This window comes from Hevea brasiliensis, chromosome 9 (assembly GCF_030052815.1).
Source record: "Hevea brasiliensis isolate MT/VB/25A 57/8 chromosome 9, ASM3005281v1, whole genome shotgun sequence".
NCBI classification, from domain to species: Eukaryota; Viridiplantae; Streptophyta; class Magnoliopsida; order Malpighiales; family Euphorbiaceae; genus Hevea; species Hevea brasiliensis.
The window spans coordinates 4,129,091-4,147,227 of NC_079501.1; the positions used below are offsets into that span (position 1 = coordinate 4,129,091).

Here is an 18,137-nt window from a genome sequence, read left to right on the forward strand (position 1 = left end):
CTTGGAGGCATAGAAAATCAACAGAGCCTAATATGGTGCTTCCTTGAATAGTTTGCCCCTACTTCATTGTGGCAAAAAAACTTAAGGACTGTCAGTGGGAATCATAATCTTTGCTTCAAGCCTCCATCAGAAGCCATAGCAGCCTGCTCTCTGTTCATTTTACATAGGCTTTTTTTTTTTTCAGAAATTCAACAAGATTGTTATGGACTCAAAACCAATTCTATGAATGGAAGACCTATTCCAAAACTGTCAAGACAGGACAGAGCCTTGCACTGCGAAAAGAAATTACTTAGGCGAAATTAACAACTACAAGCCCAAGGCCCAGATAGCAACTTTCACCTCAATCAGTCCAAATGCCCAACCAGAAAAAGTTTCAAATTTTTTTCCTGATTATGTTAATCCAATTTGGCAAGATTCTCAAGACCCAACCGAAGCAGAAGAAGAGAAAGACATCAAGAGTGCATCTGTTCCTGAACAGGAAAATAGTCCATGGTATAAAATCCTATATGACAATAAATATGATTATGATGACTCAGACTATTATAATAATAATCTAAGTCCAAGTCAGAACTCCATGTAAATTGATAGCAGACTGTCCCCCTCAAGCTAAAAAAATATGCATCTGTATAATTAATTTTAATCAGATAAGTTATTTGTCTTCATGTATGACTTAGTTAGGTATGAGTCTGTGCTTACCTAACTAGTTCTTATCTTATTGGATATATTTACCTAACTATTAGATAGACATGTATTCATGTAAAAATAGTTGTAATAGTTTCAGCTCTTTTCTTATATAAAGGGAGCTTTAGTTTCATTTGTGGTAAGACTTACTAAGAAATAATACTTCAGCTTTTTTATTTTATGGCTTTCTAAATTTTTTCCTCTCCTGAAAATAAAAAAATTATATCTTATTCATATAATCATCTACTAAGGTATGAGTATACTTTACATTTGCTACTCTTAGGGGATCCTATATATTAAAAAGTGCTAGTTCATTGAACCATTACTATGGTCTTTTTAATCTCGTTCCGTATCATAATACAAAAGAACAAAGTCTCAAGATTTATTTGGCCATAGTGGCTTGTTGTATTTCGACACTGCATGAGTATTATTATGACTCAAGTTTGGAAGCTCCTAGCCACCCATATTAATTATATATTTTTTTATTAATTTTAATAAATTAAATTATTTTTAAATATTTCTAATTAAATATTTAAATTATTAAAAGTTATTTTTAAATAATTTTATTAAATACTTAATTACTTATTTTTAATTTAATTTATAAGTTAAAAAATATATTTTAAATTAAAAATTAAAAGTTAGTGGTTAAACTAATATATATATATATACTGGCGGAATTTTTTTTTTCCACTAACGTTTCGTATGCGGATTTGGGTTAGTTCATGGAATTTCTGGGCTTTTTTTTTAAGAATTTTTTATTAGGGTTTCCGTGCGGTTTTCATGGAGACAAACATAAGCAAGTTAGTCAAAACTCATTTATTAAAAAAAAAAAAAAAATTAGAGGCATTGCAACTGGAGAACTGGGGTGGTCAATCATGGGTAATTGCTTGGCAATAGGACATTGTTATGACACAGCACATACTAGAAATTGTTCAAGCAACACACATCTGAGATTTTTCTTTGTTATATATCTTTTAAGTATGTGCAATGTATTCAAATAGAAAAGGAATATTATAAGGGAAGAAACAAAAAGTACAAATTGGAATCTCAAGAAACATCAAGATCCGAATTTGATCTATGCTACATCTTGTATATATTACCAAGTGCAAACCCTGACGAGAGTTTTATTCAAGTTCTAAAACCAAATCCAGATCTTCTCTTTGAAACGTCCTTCTTCCTCCTTTCAGAGTTGGAACCGAGGAGATTCTCAAGGGATTTTCCTTTCTTGATCCTAGCCCTTCCTGCTTCTTTTAAGAGCTCAGCTAGCCTTTTCTTCTCATCATCTACATCAGGATTTGCCGTTCCAAGCTTTTCTTCTCTTACCTTGAGTATGTACTCTAATATCTCAATTGCATCACCTACCCTGTAAAAAGTACAACAGTTCTCAGGTTCATGATAAATGCTTCAGCCACAAAAAATATTAACCTTTGCTTAAAGGGCACACCAAACAAATTATATGATATAGTCAATACATGCATAATCCTGCAATTAGTTAACCCTCTGAAACTTGTGTCGCTGAATGCTCTTCTACAATACATAACATGAACAAATACACAATGTTTTTAAGATCTCCAACATGCAACACAAGGAAATAAATGATTCACAATGAGCCATAAGAGAAACACCGCAATTACATACAGGTCCAAATATTGCCAAATTGATGACTTTCCAAGAAAACACAAGATTTCAATGAAAACCCAAGAACACCCTGAAAAGTTCAGAAAAGTACATCCCCTGGTGGATATGAAGACCTGCTGTGCTAAATAAGGAAGGTATTTGTTCTTGTAGTTGTGGATTTACAGACTTAAGTTTTCACTTTTTTTTTTCTTTTTTTTTGAAATCAGCCCTTGCAAAATAACTGTCCATTTTGCACAAGATATATCAAACACTGGCTTCTCGTGATGAATGGCATGATGCTAATACCAAACAATGACAACAGTAAGGATCAACAAGAAACAATAAACATATGAGTTAAACAACCAAACAAAATTTTGGAATAAGCGCGAGATAAGAGAAATCCCACCTCCCCATTGCATCATAGGTTGCAGCAAGATTGCTATACACTCCAAGAGTATCCAAGTGACACGAGCCATACTCCTGCTCTAAAATCTCCCTTGCTTCTTCAAACAATTCAGCTGCCTTATCTATCTTGTACTGTTGCACACTGGCCAACCCCAGCTGGTTCAACACAATTCCAAAGAAGGCTGATTTACTATCCCCACTGGCCCGAAGCTTTGCTACACTACTCTCAAAAGAGCTTTGAGCTTCTCCATACCTCCCAACCATGTAAAACATCACTCCCATCTGTGCTTCTATTCCTGCAATTGTGCTATGCTGTCCAGGCCGGTCTTCCAGCAACTTCATTGCCTCGTTCAAGAGCTTCAATGCCTCCTCAGGTTCATTCAAAGATTCATAGATGGCTGAGATTTCTGTCAACCCAACAGCAATCTCCTCAGTTGCAGTTTCAGGGGCTGGTCTTGCATATATTCTCAAGGCATTCTCACAGTAGGATTTGGACTCCCTTATCTTGCCTGTCTTGTAATACAAATCTGCTAGGCGGATAAAGGCAGATGCTACAGTAGGATGATTGTCACCCTTGGTAGATTTGAAGACTGTCAGTGCTTTTTGGTAGGAAAAAATTGCTTCGTCAAATCGGCAAAGGGACACATAAATATTGCCAATGCAAATGTCAATAGCAGCAACCTCATTGTCCTGACCAGTGGCAATCATTGCCATGCTAGCAAGGACAAGTTGCTCGAGGGCAGATTCATAGTCTCCCTTTGCTTCACAGACAAGAGCCATAAGCCGGCGATCAATTGCCTCTTCAAGGGATGCTGGTGGACTATGATTCCGGTGAATTTCAAGGATCTTCTTGCAGAGCTTTTCTGCCTCATCAAACTGCATTGCTTGAACATAGGCCTCTGCTAAATACCTGTCATTTTAACAGTCAGCGGTTCTTCTAGGAAGGTGAACCTCTTCTAAATACCTGTCATTTTAACAGTCAGCGGTTCTTCTAGGAAGGTTTAACCTTTCAGCACCCTTCCTAAAACACTTATAATAATTATTGTATAAGAAGAAAATAGAAAACAGATTGTAAAATTGAAAACTAAATAAATAAATTTGAACAGGCTGATTTCAGAGAAGACGTTAATACCAATTTCTAATGTAAAAAGGTATTATTATCAGAAATTTTGCTGTTATAAAAAACAAGGTCAGCTCTAGTTTGTAATTTATGTCATTATCATTGACTATAAATAATGGTTAAGTTCGAAATCCTCATCTCTTCGGTGAAAAAAATTTACTTTATAATTAAATTGAAATGAGATAATTAACAAGTTTAATAGAGGATCTCCATCTTCACGAAAAATTCCAATGCAAAGGCCAAATCCATTCAATCATGCAAGAAACATTCGGATCCATTATCCCACTGATAGAAGCTAAAGCTTTAGTTAGGTAGTTGTGCTTATTTAAATAAGGCCAGCAGGGCAGGGCCAACTGAAAAAAAAAAAAAAAAAAATATATATATATATATATATATATATATATATATATATATATATATATATATTACCTGCACGTCTCAGCAACTCTGGGATCCAAAACCCCAAAAGCCTCAATCTGGATCTTCAAACCCGACTCGTAACACGAAATGGACCGATCCAGCTGCCCCAGCATAGAATACGTGTCCCCAAGCTGCATATACCCGGTGAACTTAGCCAAAGCATGATCCAACCCGTCAGTACTATCCAGAACCTCAATGGAACGCTCCAGAACAGGTACCGCTTCCTCAAACCGGCCCAAACTGCAATAAATCGCGGCTAGGACGTGCAAGCTCATGGTTAGCTCCAGACCCGAACCCGAACACCGTTCAAACGATACGGACGCACGGGACGCATAGTCCAAGGCTTTATTCGGGTTATCACCCGAAACAATGGTGTCCCGGGCGAGCTTTAACAGAAATGGACCCAGATCCGGGTTGTCGGGAGAGGGCTCGTCGATGGGGAGCTTCTCAGGGGTTTTGTAGGAGGATAAGGCTCGTGGGTTGCACTTGGAGGGTGATGGGGTTCGCTTTAGGAGCGGAGATGGCGTTTTAACGTCGTTTTCGCGGAAGTAACTGTGTAATGGCTTTGCATTGGCAGGGTTCTGTGCTGAGACTAGACCTGGCATTATTGCTATCTGAATTGTACCCAGTACCCACAACTCAATTCAGTTCCAGAGGTTTATCTTCTGTAAAATGGACGGGTCAGAATCGCCATATTCTGGAGGGCTGGAAGGAAAACTAGAAGATAAGGGTTGCAGACCGCATTACGGGTTCAGGATAAATGCAGAAGCGAAATCAAATGGGTTTGCCTATCGGGACACTCTATAAAATTGGAACGAAAAAGAAATTAACAATTGACATTCACAGTGAAGAAGGGACTGGCCATAATTAAAATAGAAAATTATAAAAAAAAGGCTTATACAAGTCTCAAAATATATAATTAAAAGAAGATAAAATAGAAGCGTGGAGATAGAGCAGAAGAAACTGAAATTATAATATAGGGGAGGGAGGAGGTTACAGAGAGGAGTCGATCATTGGTGATGATGGTGTTGGTAGTGGCGAATGATGGTTGCGTGGAAGGGACTTCTCATGATTAAGGAATTAGGGTATTTTAATTTAATAACGAACTTTAGAACGAAAAAGGGAAGAAACAGCAATACAAAATCCATTAATGCGCACAGTCGGGCTTTCTGTTTTTGATCTCTCTTCTTCTATACTGCTCTGTGCTTTCTAGTTTTTTATAAGAACGCTGCCTTTGCTTCGTCCTTCAGCAACATCCGCTCCGCTCCCGTCTCAGAGTCTTGCCACGTGACACGGCCCATCATATAATTTCATATTACCATTTTGCCATTGTCACATTGTGTAAGGAAACGGCGCGTTTTGGAGATTGCAGAAGCGGTGCGCTAAGCGTTAAGCCCTTCTGCTTTTCTCTTCCTCTTTCTTGGCTATCCCTTTTGCGGCTGGCGAGTGGTGACTCCGGCAACGGTCATTCCAGAGGTAATATATTGTTTTTTCTTTTTCTGGGCATTTTCAGTTGGGAACTTTTACAGTTTGTATGGAAAAGTGATGAAAGATGCACTCAACACGCTGCCGTGAGATAGATTTATGTATGCGTTATGATGGGCTAGGGGCTAGAGGGATTTTAAGGCTTGAACTTTGAGAAGAAAGGTCTAGGATTATATTTGAATTGAGTGTGATTTTCAGTACAAGGAGGTTGAATTTGAATTTAAGAATCCGGTTACTTTGAATTTTGTGGATTTAGAAGAATTAGGGTCTGGAAGGTGTATTTTGATGATAAAACCTAGGAAAATACTTTGCCAATTCGTCATACACCATTTATTTGCCCAAAACCTAGCATTCTTTACAAGGAAATACCATTTTCACTCTGTTTCCTAACCAAAAAAAAAAAAAAAATGTCTCTGACCTAAATTTTTGCTTTTTCCAAGGACAATGCAGGCTCTAGCATTGCTGCCAACGTAGTGGAAACATGAATATTCTAACTCAAATCACCATTTCTCCTGTGTCACCTGCATCAAAACCTTTGAGAGCTCTCCCATATTTTACCCAAAGCCTTCAAAATGTTTTAATTTACAAGACCCTAATATCCCAATACCAATTTGTTGTTTTCCGAGAGCTCCAAGGATCATTTCACCCCTCACTAATCAGAAAAGTAAAATAGCTTTATCTTTGGATTATTGCATGGGACCTCAACACGCAATAAAGCACACAGATACTATTTAGGAACACAAGGAATAAACAGCAAATGCAGAGGATCAAATAATGGGAGTTGTTGTTTCTGGTCATATACCTTAGGAAAAGATATCTGATTCTTCAAAGCTTCATTCTGCATGGGAAAAGGTTGTCTGGGGTATGTTGTCAACTACAGATGAAGCATGATCTGATATACATTGGTTGTTTGGCAAAGATCACTTCCAGTTCAAATACCAACAAATTAGGCAAATATTGAGCTCAACCTCAGGGTTATACTTATAACATGTGCTTTGAACACCTGAAACAGCAACTGTCACCTAGTACAAGTCCCAGGCCATACTCATTGACACAACCTATAGGACTTTATAGATGCTATTTGCAATGATTGAGTGGGCATTTGACAAAAATTGAGGCTGTTATAGACATGGGACATGGCCCTGTCATTCTAGGTAATAAACTATAATTAATGTATCACCACAAGCGATTTCTGTTGAACAAAACAACTAAATTTAGAGTGAAAACTTACAAAAAGATTTTTGTGCATTTCAGTTTTACAAATTTTCAATTAAGAAATTAAGTTTAAAAGAACCAAAAAGAAAAGAAAAGGCAACGAGTTGAATTTTGTTTTTTCCAACAAGGAAATGGTTGTTATGTGTGTGTAGCACCCAGTTTCATACATGTGCTTGTCTTTTCATTTCTTCCTGAACATTGTACCCTGTATCCTTCTTTCTATTGGTTTTCTGTTTCACAGCAGTTTCTTGAAATTACATGGGATAGAGTATGTAGCTTTGTATTTACAGGATTCTGCTGTAAAGTATAGTGGCGTCTGGCCATGGGAACTGAAGAGCCAAAAGATCCATTCAAGGGGGTTGACTGGAAAGCCATAGGCGGTGAATTGCAGAAGGACCCTAGTGCTGGTGCTAAACCAGTCATAAAGAAACGGTTACCAAAAAAGATTAGACAAATTCCAGATTACTATTTCCTTCCTCGAAGATCTCTACCCTCTGCAATTGCATTCTATGGGGCATGTATTGCAGGTGGAATTGGTGCTGGTATGCTTCTTGAGATCTGGATAAACAAGAAAGTTAAAGGTATCATAATTTATAATTCTTGCCTATAACACAAGGAAAAAAGGAATTAGGAAAATAAAAGTCAGTTAGAATAATTGTTTGATGTTTTTTTTTATGAGATCTATGGCCTAGTCCTTGTGAACTGTTAGAATGAATGGTAGAAAAGCGGCTGTTATAAGAATAATTGTGACTGGCAGTTGTTTTTTCGAGCTTGATATCTCAACTTGGAAGTTGGAAACCACTTACCATCTGGCATTCTGAAATTTATCTCGCATGGTTTAGAATTGACATGACTTGTTTTAGTTAAATAGAAATTCCTTTAAATTTGGCTTAAACACCTCAAAACATTGGCAACTTTGAGGAAGCATTCCCAGATCTGTTTGTGATAGCAAACATTATGGATTCTTGGTGGTATTGTTTCTACTCCATCCATTATTTGCAATTTCAACAAAAACTTATGCCTTGTGGTCAATATTTCAGAGGATGGAGGCGTCATATGGGAGTTTGATAAATAAAGTCTGGATTTCATTGCATCAGCTCCTCTCTGGGCTTCCATTGTTCCTTCGCTGGTATGATGTTATCTCTTATTATTCGTTGGAATTACAACTGCAGGGGAAACTATGAGATTGATTACCATAAGCGTTTCTTTTTAACTTGAAACTTCAAATTAGTGACTAAAGTTTCATACCATGATGGAGGACCCTTCAATTTTGTGAATAATATGACGTGGATGGTGGCTGTCCTTGTTGTCTAAATGACTTTTTTTTTTTTTTTTTGGTTCTGTGCGCTGTTATTCGATTTCAAGATGATTCTAAGGTTTTACAATGCTTGTGCTAAGCATGATAATGATCAATAATTTAAAGATAAACGACAGCTCGCTGGTGGACGCAGTTCAGCATATTCTCTCAAGGGATTGGTTTGTCCTAGTCTCCCATGCCTACAGGAAAGGGAATTTTTGCATCGATTGATAGGAAATTTTGCAGCGTCTCCCCTTTGGAATTCAACGGCTGGTGGGTTACTGTTATTTATCAAAGATAAGTTTCATTAAAAGTAAGCGTGCAAGGCCCTAAAGGCCCAAATTCATAATACAGTAGCAGGCTCCAAGCGATAAGGCATCTGGAGGTCTAACGCACACTTCTCACGGCAGGTCCTTTGGCTCAACAAAACCTCAATCTACTAGAGGAACCGTCTGGCCTAACTCTTCCGCTGTCTACATCATCGAGAGAAGGGAGAAGCAAATCCCAACAATCGTCGAGAGAAGTGAGAAGCAAAACCCAACAAGTAGCAGGCCGTGGAAGTGCCAAAACATAAGAAATCACAATAAGGAGGCATTTCGACCAAAGATCGAGCTTTTCTTCTCATATGCAATTTCGCTCTTATTAATTCAGTTGGGTCGCATGGTTTATCAGTCCAATCAATCGAGTTACACTCATATCAGATTATAAACTCAAACTAGATTAGAGTCCAATTCATCAATTAATTGGCCAATTTGATTTAGATTTAATAACAATAAATTAGCCATTAACACTTTTTTTTTCCTTGCATTTGTTTTTTTTTTTTTGTTATAAGTATCTATAGCCCAAATTACAAATAAAATGCATTATCAATCCTCTCTATTTGCCATTAAATTCCAAACTTAATAAATAAGTGTTTTTTATTTGAATAAGCAACTATATGATTAGAATTTCTATTTTAAAGTTAATTATTAATTTTTAATCCATTATCAAAAAGTTAATCTCATGACTCTATTCAAAGAATGCGTTAAATCTCAAGGCAGTTTTTTTTTTTAATTTTTCCTAAGAAATATATATATATATATATATATATATATATATATATAATTTAAATGATTAAAATCAAAACCTTTATATCAATTATCAATTTTAATCAAAACTTTTAATTTTATCAATCTAAACATTAATCTTTCTATTGTTTTCAATCATAATAATAAATTTAATTAAAAATAATTCAACTTATCAAGTGACAAAAATAATTCAAATGTTCTCATTCATTATCAATTCAGCTATTCTTTTAATTTTATTAATTAATTAAGTAATTTCTAATATTTTCATTAATTTTAACAAATTTTATATTGATAAAAAATATAATAAATAAATAATATATCTAATATTATTAAATTAATTTTAATTTTTTTCTCTATTTCTATCTATATTTTTAATTCATATATTTTCATATTTTATTTTAAATTTAAAATAAAAATTAAAAATTAAAAATTAAAAATAAAATGTGAATAAATACAATAATCAATGTAATAATAACTTTCAAAACAGTACAAAGATTGATTCAAATAATACTTTGGCTAAAATCAATATAAAAGAATTTATTAATATTAATAATATAAGAAAATATTTAAATTATTTTTTAATTAAATAAGTAAATTAAATTATTTTAAAATTAATGTGAAAGTTTAAAATTAAATTAATAAAATTAAAATATTTGATTGAAATTGGAAAAGGTTTTAAAAGTTTTAATTTTTTTAATTAGTATTTAATTTTAAAGAAATACGAAATGTATATATTTTTTGAGGGAGGATGCAATAAATTTATGTGGTTAATTTTGCATCTGCAATATGGCGCGGCAATGCACTTTTCGAGGGACAGCGCAGATGCTCATGCCATGAATTTTCATTGGCTGGACACAAGGCACGAGTGATGGTTTCGGACTTAAACAACGAACACGTGTTATGCTACGAAAAATTGAAAATATGGTTTTCTCGGTCCAGTTCGTACATTAAAACCGTAGAGAAAGTTCAAAGCTGAGTTAGTTTCCCATTGCCAGATTCGCTCTTGAATCCAGCTGGAGCAGACCAGCATCAACTAATCGTTCCCGCCTCAAAAACTAAACCATTCATTCCCCAATCAGTCCTTTCATCCCCAACATTTCATTTCTCGATTGTCTAATGGCATCATTGTAAATAAAACAAATAATAAGACCTAGTGGCTTATCTAGTACGCTCTTAACTTCTTGAATTCCCTCTTTCAACGCAGCAGCCAAAACTGAAACGCACCCACAGGGGCTTCTCGTACACCAGAAAGACAACTCTTCAGTCTCACTGTATACAAAGCGCGCGCGAGCGCGCACACACACTATCACTCTCTGAGCGGCGTGACTTCTCTGTGTTTCTCTCTCAGTAAACCGTTTCGCCTTCTCTCCCTAGCGGCGCCGAAGAACTGTGAAGTGTGTATCTGTCTCATCGTTTCCCTCTCTAAATTGCATATATAGAATCTGTTTCTCTCTAACTCGTGCACTTTGTGTTTACTCTCTAGAATGCACCCAGAGCTGCGAGATCTCGTTCAGCTGGACGGGGAAAAGAAACTAGAAGCTGCTCCGCCTTCGATCCCCGCAGTGCAAACGGCTGGGTCCTCGCCTACAGGAGGTCCTTCCGATAAACAGGCTCGGAAGGAGAAGATGCAATTGTCTCCGGAGAAAGATGTGAAGCCAGAAGAGTCACAAGTAACCTTGAAAGGTGTCTCTGCAAATGAAGAGGCCGCCGCGTCTGACATTATGCTCCGTCTTAAACAAAGCGGCATTTCGACCTCTCAAGTTGAGTTCCAAGCGCTTGAGAAATCTCTTGAGAAACCAGATTCAAAATCGAGCAATACATCATCATATTTTCTAGTGCTTGAAGGTTCTGAGATTAATGCGAAAGCTTCAGTTTCTGAAGAAACTAAGGCTTTAAAATCCATTCATGAACCTCAATTTTCTTCAGACGCTGAGAGTTTCAAAACAACAGGAAAATCTTTATCTGCTGATAAAGAACCTTCAAAATCAGATGAGTTTTCTCCAGATTTTGCTAAGAAGTTAATATTGGAGTCAACTGAGAAACCTTTAGTTTCCTTGGAAGAAGAATGCACAAAATCCGTTGAGAAAGGTCTAGACTCTTCAGGCAAAGGAGAAGGATCAAAGTCTGAGGAATGCTCCGACGGTTATGCTCTGGAGATGATAGGAGGCCGTCAGCCAGAAAAGGCTAAAAAGACAGTAAGACTACAGGGCATCGACATGGTGTCTGATAACGTGCATGTTGTGAAGCACACGACGTTGAAGCCGTGTCCAAGCGTCGGCACTAACCTGGAGGTCTTCGATCTGAACACATCTCCTGGAATAAGATCCAACGGCGGTGGACATCAGGTGAGTGCGGAGAGTGGCGCGATGGTGGAGGAGGCGTGGGAGAGGCTCAATAAGTCTTACGTGTACTTCAAAGGAAAGCCTGTTGGGACTCTCGCAGCTACGGATCCCAGCGCTGAGGCTTTGAATTACAATCAGGTGTTTTTTCCCCTACAATTCGACATTTCAAATCTTGGAATTATTTATTCAATTTCATGATATTCGAGGAGAGACTGAAGTTGCATGCATTATAATATAGACATAAAGCATGAATCATATTTGCATTTAGTCGAATAATTTTCCATCATCCTGTTGGTACTGAAGCATAATAGCTTGCCGTAAAATTATTTGCTGTGCTTTTAGGTTCATCCTTTTATCTCTCTGAATCATAATATATACAGTGACTTTGTAGGTGCTAATAATATTTGTCTTTTCATTTGGTGGAATTTAACATTTTTGTAATTCCTACTCATTTTATTTTATAACTAATTATTGAATATATTGAAAGTAGTAAAAAATAGTGCTCATGAAAAGTTGAGCCTTTTTATAATATATAGAGTGAATCTCATATAATTACAAAAGATTATACATATACAGCGCACCTAATAATTTCTCTTATTTTATATGGCATTTAAGATGACAAGTGCCAACAAAAAACAGAATTCAAGTTACGTGTGGTAGTTCTGGGCTTTTAGTCTCTTTTATAACAAAAAGAGAGAGGGCAGAGAGAAGCAGAAGAGAGAAGAAGGAAATTCAGAATTCAAGTTGTGTTTAAATTTACTCAAATATGCGAATTAATATTTGGACATTTCTTCAAGCATTGCAATATTCAATTTGGTATTCAGATCAGGCCTGGATTTGAAGATGAGGCGAAGTTGAGTTTCTAATGTAGTCACGCTGACGCAAGCACATATAACAACATTGCTTCATTAGGTTACTTATCTGTTTGCTGGGAACTATATAAATTATAAAATCTTCTCTGCACTTGAAAATAGGCTACTGTCAGATGATAGCATTTTAATTTCTGATTTGTCCATGTTCCTCCTTTCTTTTTCTCGACTTCTGTTCTTTTCACTCTTTTATTAATCTGCAGGTTTTCGTGAGAGACTTTGTTCCTAGTGGCTTAGCATGCCTAATGAAAGACCCTCCTGAGACTGAGATTGTGAAAAACTTTCTTCTAAAGACTCTCCACCTCCAAGGTTGGGAAAAGAGGATTGACAACTTTACTCTTGGAGAAGGTGTCATGCCGGCAAGTTACAAGGTTCTCTTTGACACGCATCGCCAAAAGGAGATCCTGGTTGCGGATTTTGGTGGCAGTGCAATCGGGAGAGTGGCACCTGTTGATTCAGGGTTCTGGTGGATTATACTGCTTAGGTCATACACCAAGCTCACTCGTGATTATGCATTGGCAGAACTACCAGAGGTGCAGAGAGGAATGAAATTGATACTCAACCTTTGCCTCTCAGACGGCTTTGACACTTTCCCAACACTCCTATGTGCAGATGGGTGCAGCATGATTGACAGGAGGATGGTGAGTATTCTCTTTTTCTGCCTGGCTTAATGTTTCTGGGAGCCGATCTTAGTAGATATATATTTCATACCGGAGATCACAGCCATCCCTACTTTATTCTGCAAGTCTTTTCATCAAGCCCTTCACTTAAGCTAATGTAGTTTAGGACTTGTTCATTTCCTTTTGTTTTGAGTTCTTATCTTTTTGGAGGCTGAATGACTAGGTTCAGAGTTCCACTTCTCTTTTGAATGCACCTTGTGTTTTCATGCGGTATGAATCATGGAGAGAAAGACCTGCATATTATACCTTACACCACGGAAAGCATACAATAATTTATTATTATTATTATTATTATTATTATTATTATTATTATTATTATTATTATTATTATTATTTTACTTTCTCAGTATATATTAATAATTTTGTTTTATATATTTTTATTTAATTTAAATATATATAAAATTAATATAATGTTTTAGATTTTTTATTAATTATTTTATATTTTATTTTTATTATTCTTTTCTCTCAAATTTTTTAACAAAAATTTTATAATAAAAATAATTAAAATATATCTATATAAATATATGTAATAAGTATAAATATATGAATATATATGATTAATATATATTAATAGATTATAACTTATATTATATTAATAGCTACTTATTGTAATATTAAAATAGTAATTATTAAATAAATCATAACTTATAATAGGAACACATGATAGGGAGCGTTGCGCTGCAATACCTAAAAGATACTTTTTTTTTCTCAAATTTTTAATAAAAATTTTATAAGATAAATAATTAAAATATACCAATATATAATATTGATATAAAATATATGTAATAAGTATAAATTTATAAATATATGTAATTAATATATGTTACTCTATTGTGCCTTATGTACTTATTGTAATATTAATAAGATAATTATTAAATAATTACAATTTACATTGGAACAAATAATAAGAATGTTACGTGTCAACTTTTTGAAAATACTTGTCTATTTATACATACACATATGGATATATAGATTTTACAAAATGCAAATGGGCATGAAGGTATTTAATTTAACACACGTATTAGACACGTTTGCTAAGTTTGTTAATTTGTTATTTTTTGTTAGCCAGGTGGATTGAGTTCGTTACAATTTTAATTATCCTTTCTGTATGTAAGCATTCATTGATTTCAATATCAGTTAACGAAGTGCTATTCTTCAAATTCTTCTCGTGTTAGCAAAAAAAAAAAAAAAAAAAATCTTGTGTTGAACAGGCTCGCTTGATCTTGAAATGAAATTATATCTCCTTCGATTTATCCTTTTTCTTTATTGGAGCATATCTGATTGTAAATTGATATATAGCACTTGAAAACTCGAGAAAATTAAAAAACTAGCCGCAGAAGACAATAGGATTGCTAGAAATTGGTCTAGGAGTCTTGGTTCCCGCTAATTTTGAAAATTACATAGCTCATGATGGTGTGTAATTTGTGAACTTGATGCATTAAATTTTGAAACAGGGAATATATGGGTATCCAATTGAAATCCAGGCACTGTTCTTTTTCGCACTGAGGTGTGCAAAGCAGATGCTAAACCCGGAAAGCGACGGCAAGGAATTGATTGAACGGATTGATAAGCGGATCACAGCTCTTAGCTACCACATCCGGAACTACTATTGGCTGGATTTCACACAACTGAATATCATATACCGCTAAAAGACTGAGAAAGACTCCCACACTGCTGTCAATAATTTCAATGTCATCCCAGAGTCTATCCCTAATTGGGTGTTTGATTTCATGCCTTTAAGATGAGGTTGGTTATCTGATGGGCAATGTCAGCCCAGCTCGCATGGACTTTCGATGGTTCTTAGTTGGAAACTGCATCGCCATTTTGAGTTGCTTAGTGACACGTGAACAGGCAACAGCGATCATGGATCTGATTGAGGAACGATGGGAGGACTTGATTGGAGAGATGCCGTTGAAGATTACATACCCGGCATTGGAAGGACATGAATGGAGGATAGTCACTGGATGTGATCCTAAAAATACGAGATGGAGTTACCATAATGGTGGGTCTTGGCCAGGTGAGACGTGGACTTTCCCCCAATTTCAACATGGAAAAATGCTGCATGTGCATTGAGTAGTGTGCCGTATTTTATATACATGGCTTTTCTAATGGTTATGCACCTGTTAGGCTTATCCAGCATTATTTCTTGGATTTGCCGACTTAATTTTGAACCATATCTTTCCTTATATTCAAGTCTATTGTTAAAATATGAGTGTCCTACTTCGCCTCTTAAATAATGAATTAAATTGTCTTGGATTAAACACCGATCTAAATTGTCCAACTGTTTAACCACAACAGAAATTCCTGCTTATGAGTATGTTATTTTATTGGAACAGGGAAATTAAGCACCATATACTCTGGAGGTTCCTCCACAAACTGGTTACTTTGAAACAGTGCACCATATGTGCAATTATCCAGACTTAGGTAGATAAGGAGTTGTGCATGTACTTAGAAATACACCTAATAATATGGAGAATTTATATAATAAAAAGCTATTTAATTAAATACATGACAAAAACAAATATGTCCTCTTGATAATATTTTTTATATTGATGATTATATAGAATTGCAATTGATATTTGCTAAGTGGGTTCCATATGCAGTTTTGCTTTGGTTACTTACGGCAGCATGTATCAAGGTTGGAAGACCACAAATTGCTAAACGAGCTGTAGAATTGGTGGAGCAGCGCCTGTCAAAAGATGGGTGGCCTGAATACTATGACGGCAAGACTGGCCGATATGTTGGGAAACAAGCAAGGAAATATCAGACCTGGAGCATTGCTGGCTATTTGGTTGCTAAAATGATGATAGAGAATCCTTCCAATCTTCTAATGATATCTCTTGACGATGACAAGAAGATAGCCAAGCCAAGGATCGCCCGATCTGCCTCGTTTTGAGAAGAAAAACAAATAGAATTTTGGAGAGGGAATGTGATTGCAGATATAGCAACGGTAATTGCTGAAAATATTTCTTAGCACTATCCCCTGGCATTCTTAGAACTATTTTGTTAATTGATTGGTACAGCCCCTTGAGATATAAATTTCGAACTTCCATTCTCTTCAATCTTATATTAGTTGTGGTTAGTTATTAAATGGTAAATACATGTCAAGCAACCCTTAGTTTTAGGCAATGCGACAATATTTGAAATGCTGTTTAGCTGGATATTTTGACAAATTTCTAGAATAATCGTTAAAATAAATTTCGCTCAAATAACCGTTAGAATCCCTCAACACAAACATTGATTGACAAACATTGCAAAAACTGCTCGCTGGGAATCGAAACCCTATCAATTCTGTGGGAGGGCACTTTGATACCACGTTACTATTACACAAGATGTAATTAAGAATAAAAGTGTATTTATTTTAATTAATAAGATGGTTAAATCAGCGTATAAGCTCTAAAAATAAATTGATATGTTTATTTATAATAATTTTTATATTTATAAATCTAGTTTAATCAAGTATTTTATTAAATTATCATCATTTAATTTTTAAAATTTGATCACAAATCTTATTTAATATTTTTTTATTATTTTAATAATAGATATACTTATAAATTATTTTTTACAAACACATTAATTATTTATTAATCACTTATAAGCACTTTAATTAAATAAATAATTATTTAAAAATTTAAATGCTTATAAACTCAAATTAGCTATAAATTTTTATAAGTTAAAGTAAACATACTCTAAGCTTGCCAAGAATTAGCTCAATTTATGATTCGGATCGAAATCAATTAGAGTTAATAGTTTAGTTTGGATTGGATTTCAAATATTAAACGTGAACTTTTGAATTTAAAATTCTTAAATTTTGAATATCAAAAAGAATTTTGAATTTAAAATGAAAGTGAGCATCTCACAACTAATTAACTCATTTAGAGATATTTTTTTCTTAAATGTTGAGTTTTTTTTAGGTTTCAGAGACCCCCTTGTCTTTTTTGACTGTTTGGTGCTATCTCCTACCTTAGAGGGAGGGGAAAGGTTACATCTCCTCCCAGAGAATGGGCACCATTGTCATCAATAAGTGAGGCTGTATATAGTTTTGTGGTTTTGGTTTGCAAGATGAGTGGTTTGGTGAGGGCTTCTTGTGGTCCTGCGATGCAGCTTGGTGGTGGAGAGAACTATGCTTTCATGGTTTTTGTCTGTGTGACCTTCGACTTTTTCTCCTTGAATTGCTATACCAGCTCCAGCTACAGGACATTCGACCAGGGGCGGAACTAGAAATTGGGATCTGGGGGGTGAAGTGTAATCCAAAGTAAACTTATAAATATATGCATACAAAGTAATTATAAATATATGTATACAAAGTACTGCTAAATATATTAATAATTCATTAAGCATTGTATTAGGCTTTATTTGATCTCTTGGGCTGGGTTCAATAATGAGTTAAAGTTATTTAACTTTCTTTAAAGTTGGGTTATAATAGGTTGCAGATGTTAAAATTATTTAGCCCATTATTTATAAAGATTAACTCATAATTTTGGAGCCCATGTTGGGGGGGCAAAATAAAAATTTGAGAGGAGGCCAACGCTGTAGCACACATGCAAACTCTTGAACAAATTTTCAAGCATTGGGGTGGGCGGGGCGATGGCCCCTCCACCATTACATGTGGGTCTGCCCTGCATCCTACGATGCTACATGATGGCCAAGACGATTTCTCGTTCCTACATGTAGCAAGATTTGGGCAGTTTTGCAATGAATAATGGGTGTGGGTTGCTAGTTGGGCTGGATTTGAGCCTTTGCCTTGTATATAATTAGATGTTTTTGTATTCACCTAATGGGCCTTGTTTAATGCAATGTACTGCATTTCAAAAGAAATATATAGCAAACAAATTTTTATTAGATTGATTTTGAATTTCAAATACTATAGCTAATATTGTTAATTCAAATCTTAACTTTTTTAAATCTCTATATTTATTTTGCATTTGATTAAAATTTA

General features: G+C 35.2%; 2 protein-coding genes and 1 pseudogene across 6 annotated transcripts; 2 read left to right on the plus strand and 1 right to left on the minus strand.

Moving 5' to 3' along the window:
* Nucleotides 1-1,671: 1,671 nt before the first annotated feature.
* LOC110632103 (protein KINESIN LIGHT CHAIN-RELATED 1) lies at nucleotides 1,672-5,480 on the minus strand. The gene is made up of 3 exons (XM_021780214.2): nucleotides 4,253-5,480; nucleotides 2,705-3,613; nucleotides 1,672-2,044 (listed from the first exon to the last, which is right to left on the minus strand). Exons 1-3 carry the CDS (start codon nucleotides 4,846-4,848, stop codon nucleotides 1,810-1,812), a joined length of 1,740 nt encoding a protein of 579 aa, XP_021635906.1. The 5' UTR covers nucleotides 4,849-5,480; the 3' UTR covers nucleotides 1,672-1,809.
* Nucleotides 5,481-5,565: 85 nt separating this feature from the next.
* On the plus strand, nucleotides 5,566-9,041 carry LOC110632104 (uncharacterized). 5 transcript variants are annotated; one of them, XR_009151110.1, is made up of 4 exons: nucleotides 5,566-5,719; nucleotides 7,220-7,524; nucleotides 7,984-8,513; nucleotides 8,651-9,041. XR_009151110.1 is itself a non-coding variant. In XM_058152489.1 (3 exons), the coding sequence occupies exons 2-3, from the start codon at nucleotides 7,266-7,268 to the stop codon at nucleotides 8,016-8,018; spliced, it is 255 nt and encodes an 84-aa protein (XP_058008472.1). In that variant the 5' UTR covers nucleotides 5,567-5,719; nucleotides 7,220-7,265; the 3' UTR covers nucleotides 8,019-8,247. The 5 variants fall into 5 exon arrangements, 4 of the variants coding, with proteins under 4 accessions (XP_058008472.1, XP_021635907.1, XP_021635908.1 ...); XM_058152489.1 differs by lacking the exon at nucleotides 8,651-9,041 and having other exon boundaries at nucleotides 5,567-5,719; nucleotides 7,220-7,485; nucleotides 7,984-8,247; XM_021780215.2 differs by lacking the exon at nucleotides 8,651-9,041 and having other exon boundaries at nucleotides 5,571-5,719; nucleotides 7,984-8,247.
* Nucleotides 9,042-10,450: 1,409 nt separating this feature from the next.
* Nucleotides 10,451-16,260, plus strand: LOC110632101 (probable alkaline/neutral invertase F; annotated as a pseudogene).
* Nucleotides 16,261-18,137: the final 1,877 nt, after the last annotated feature.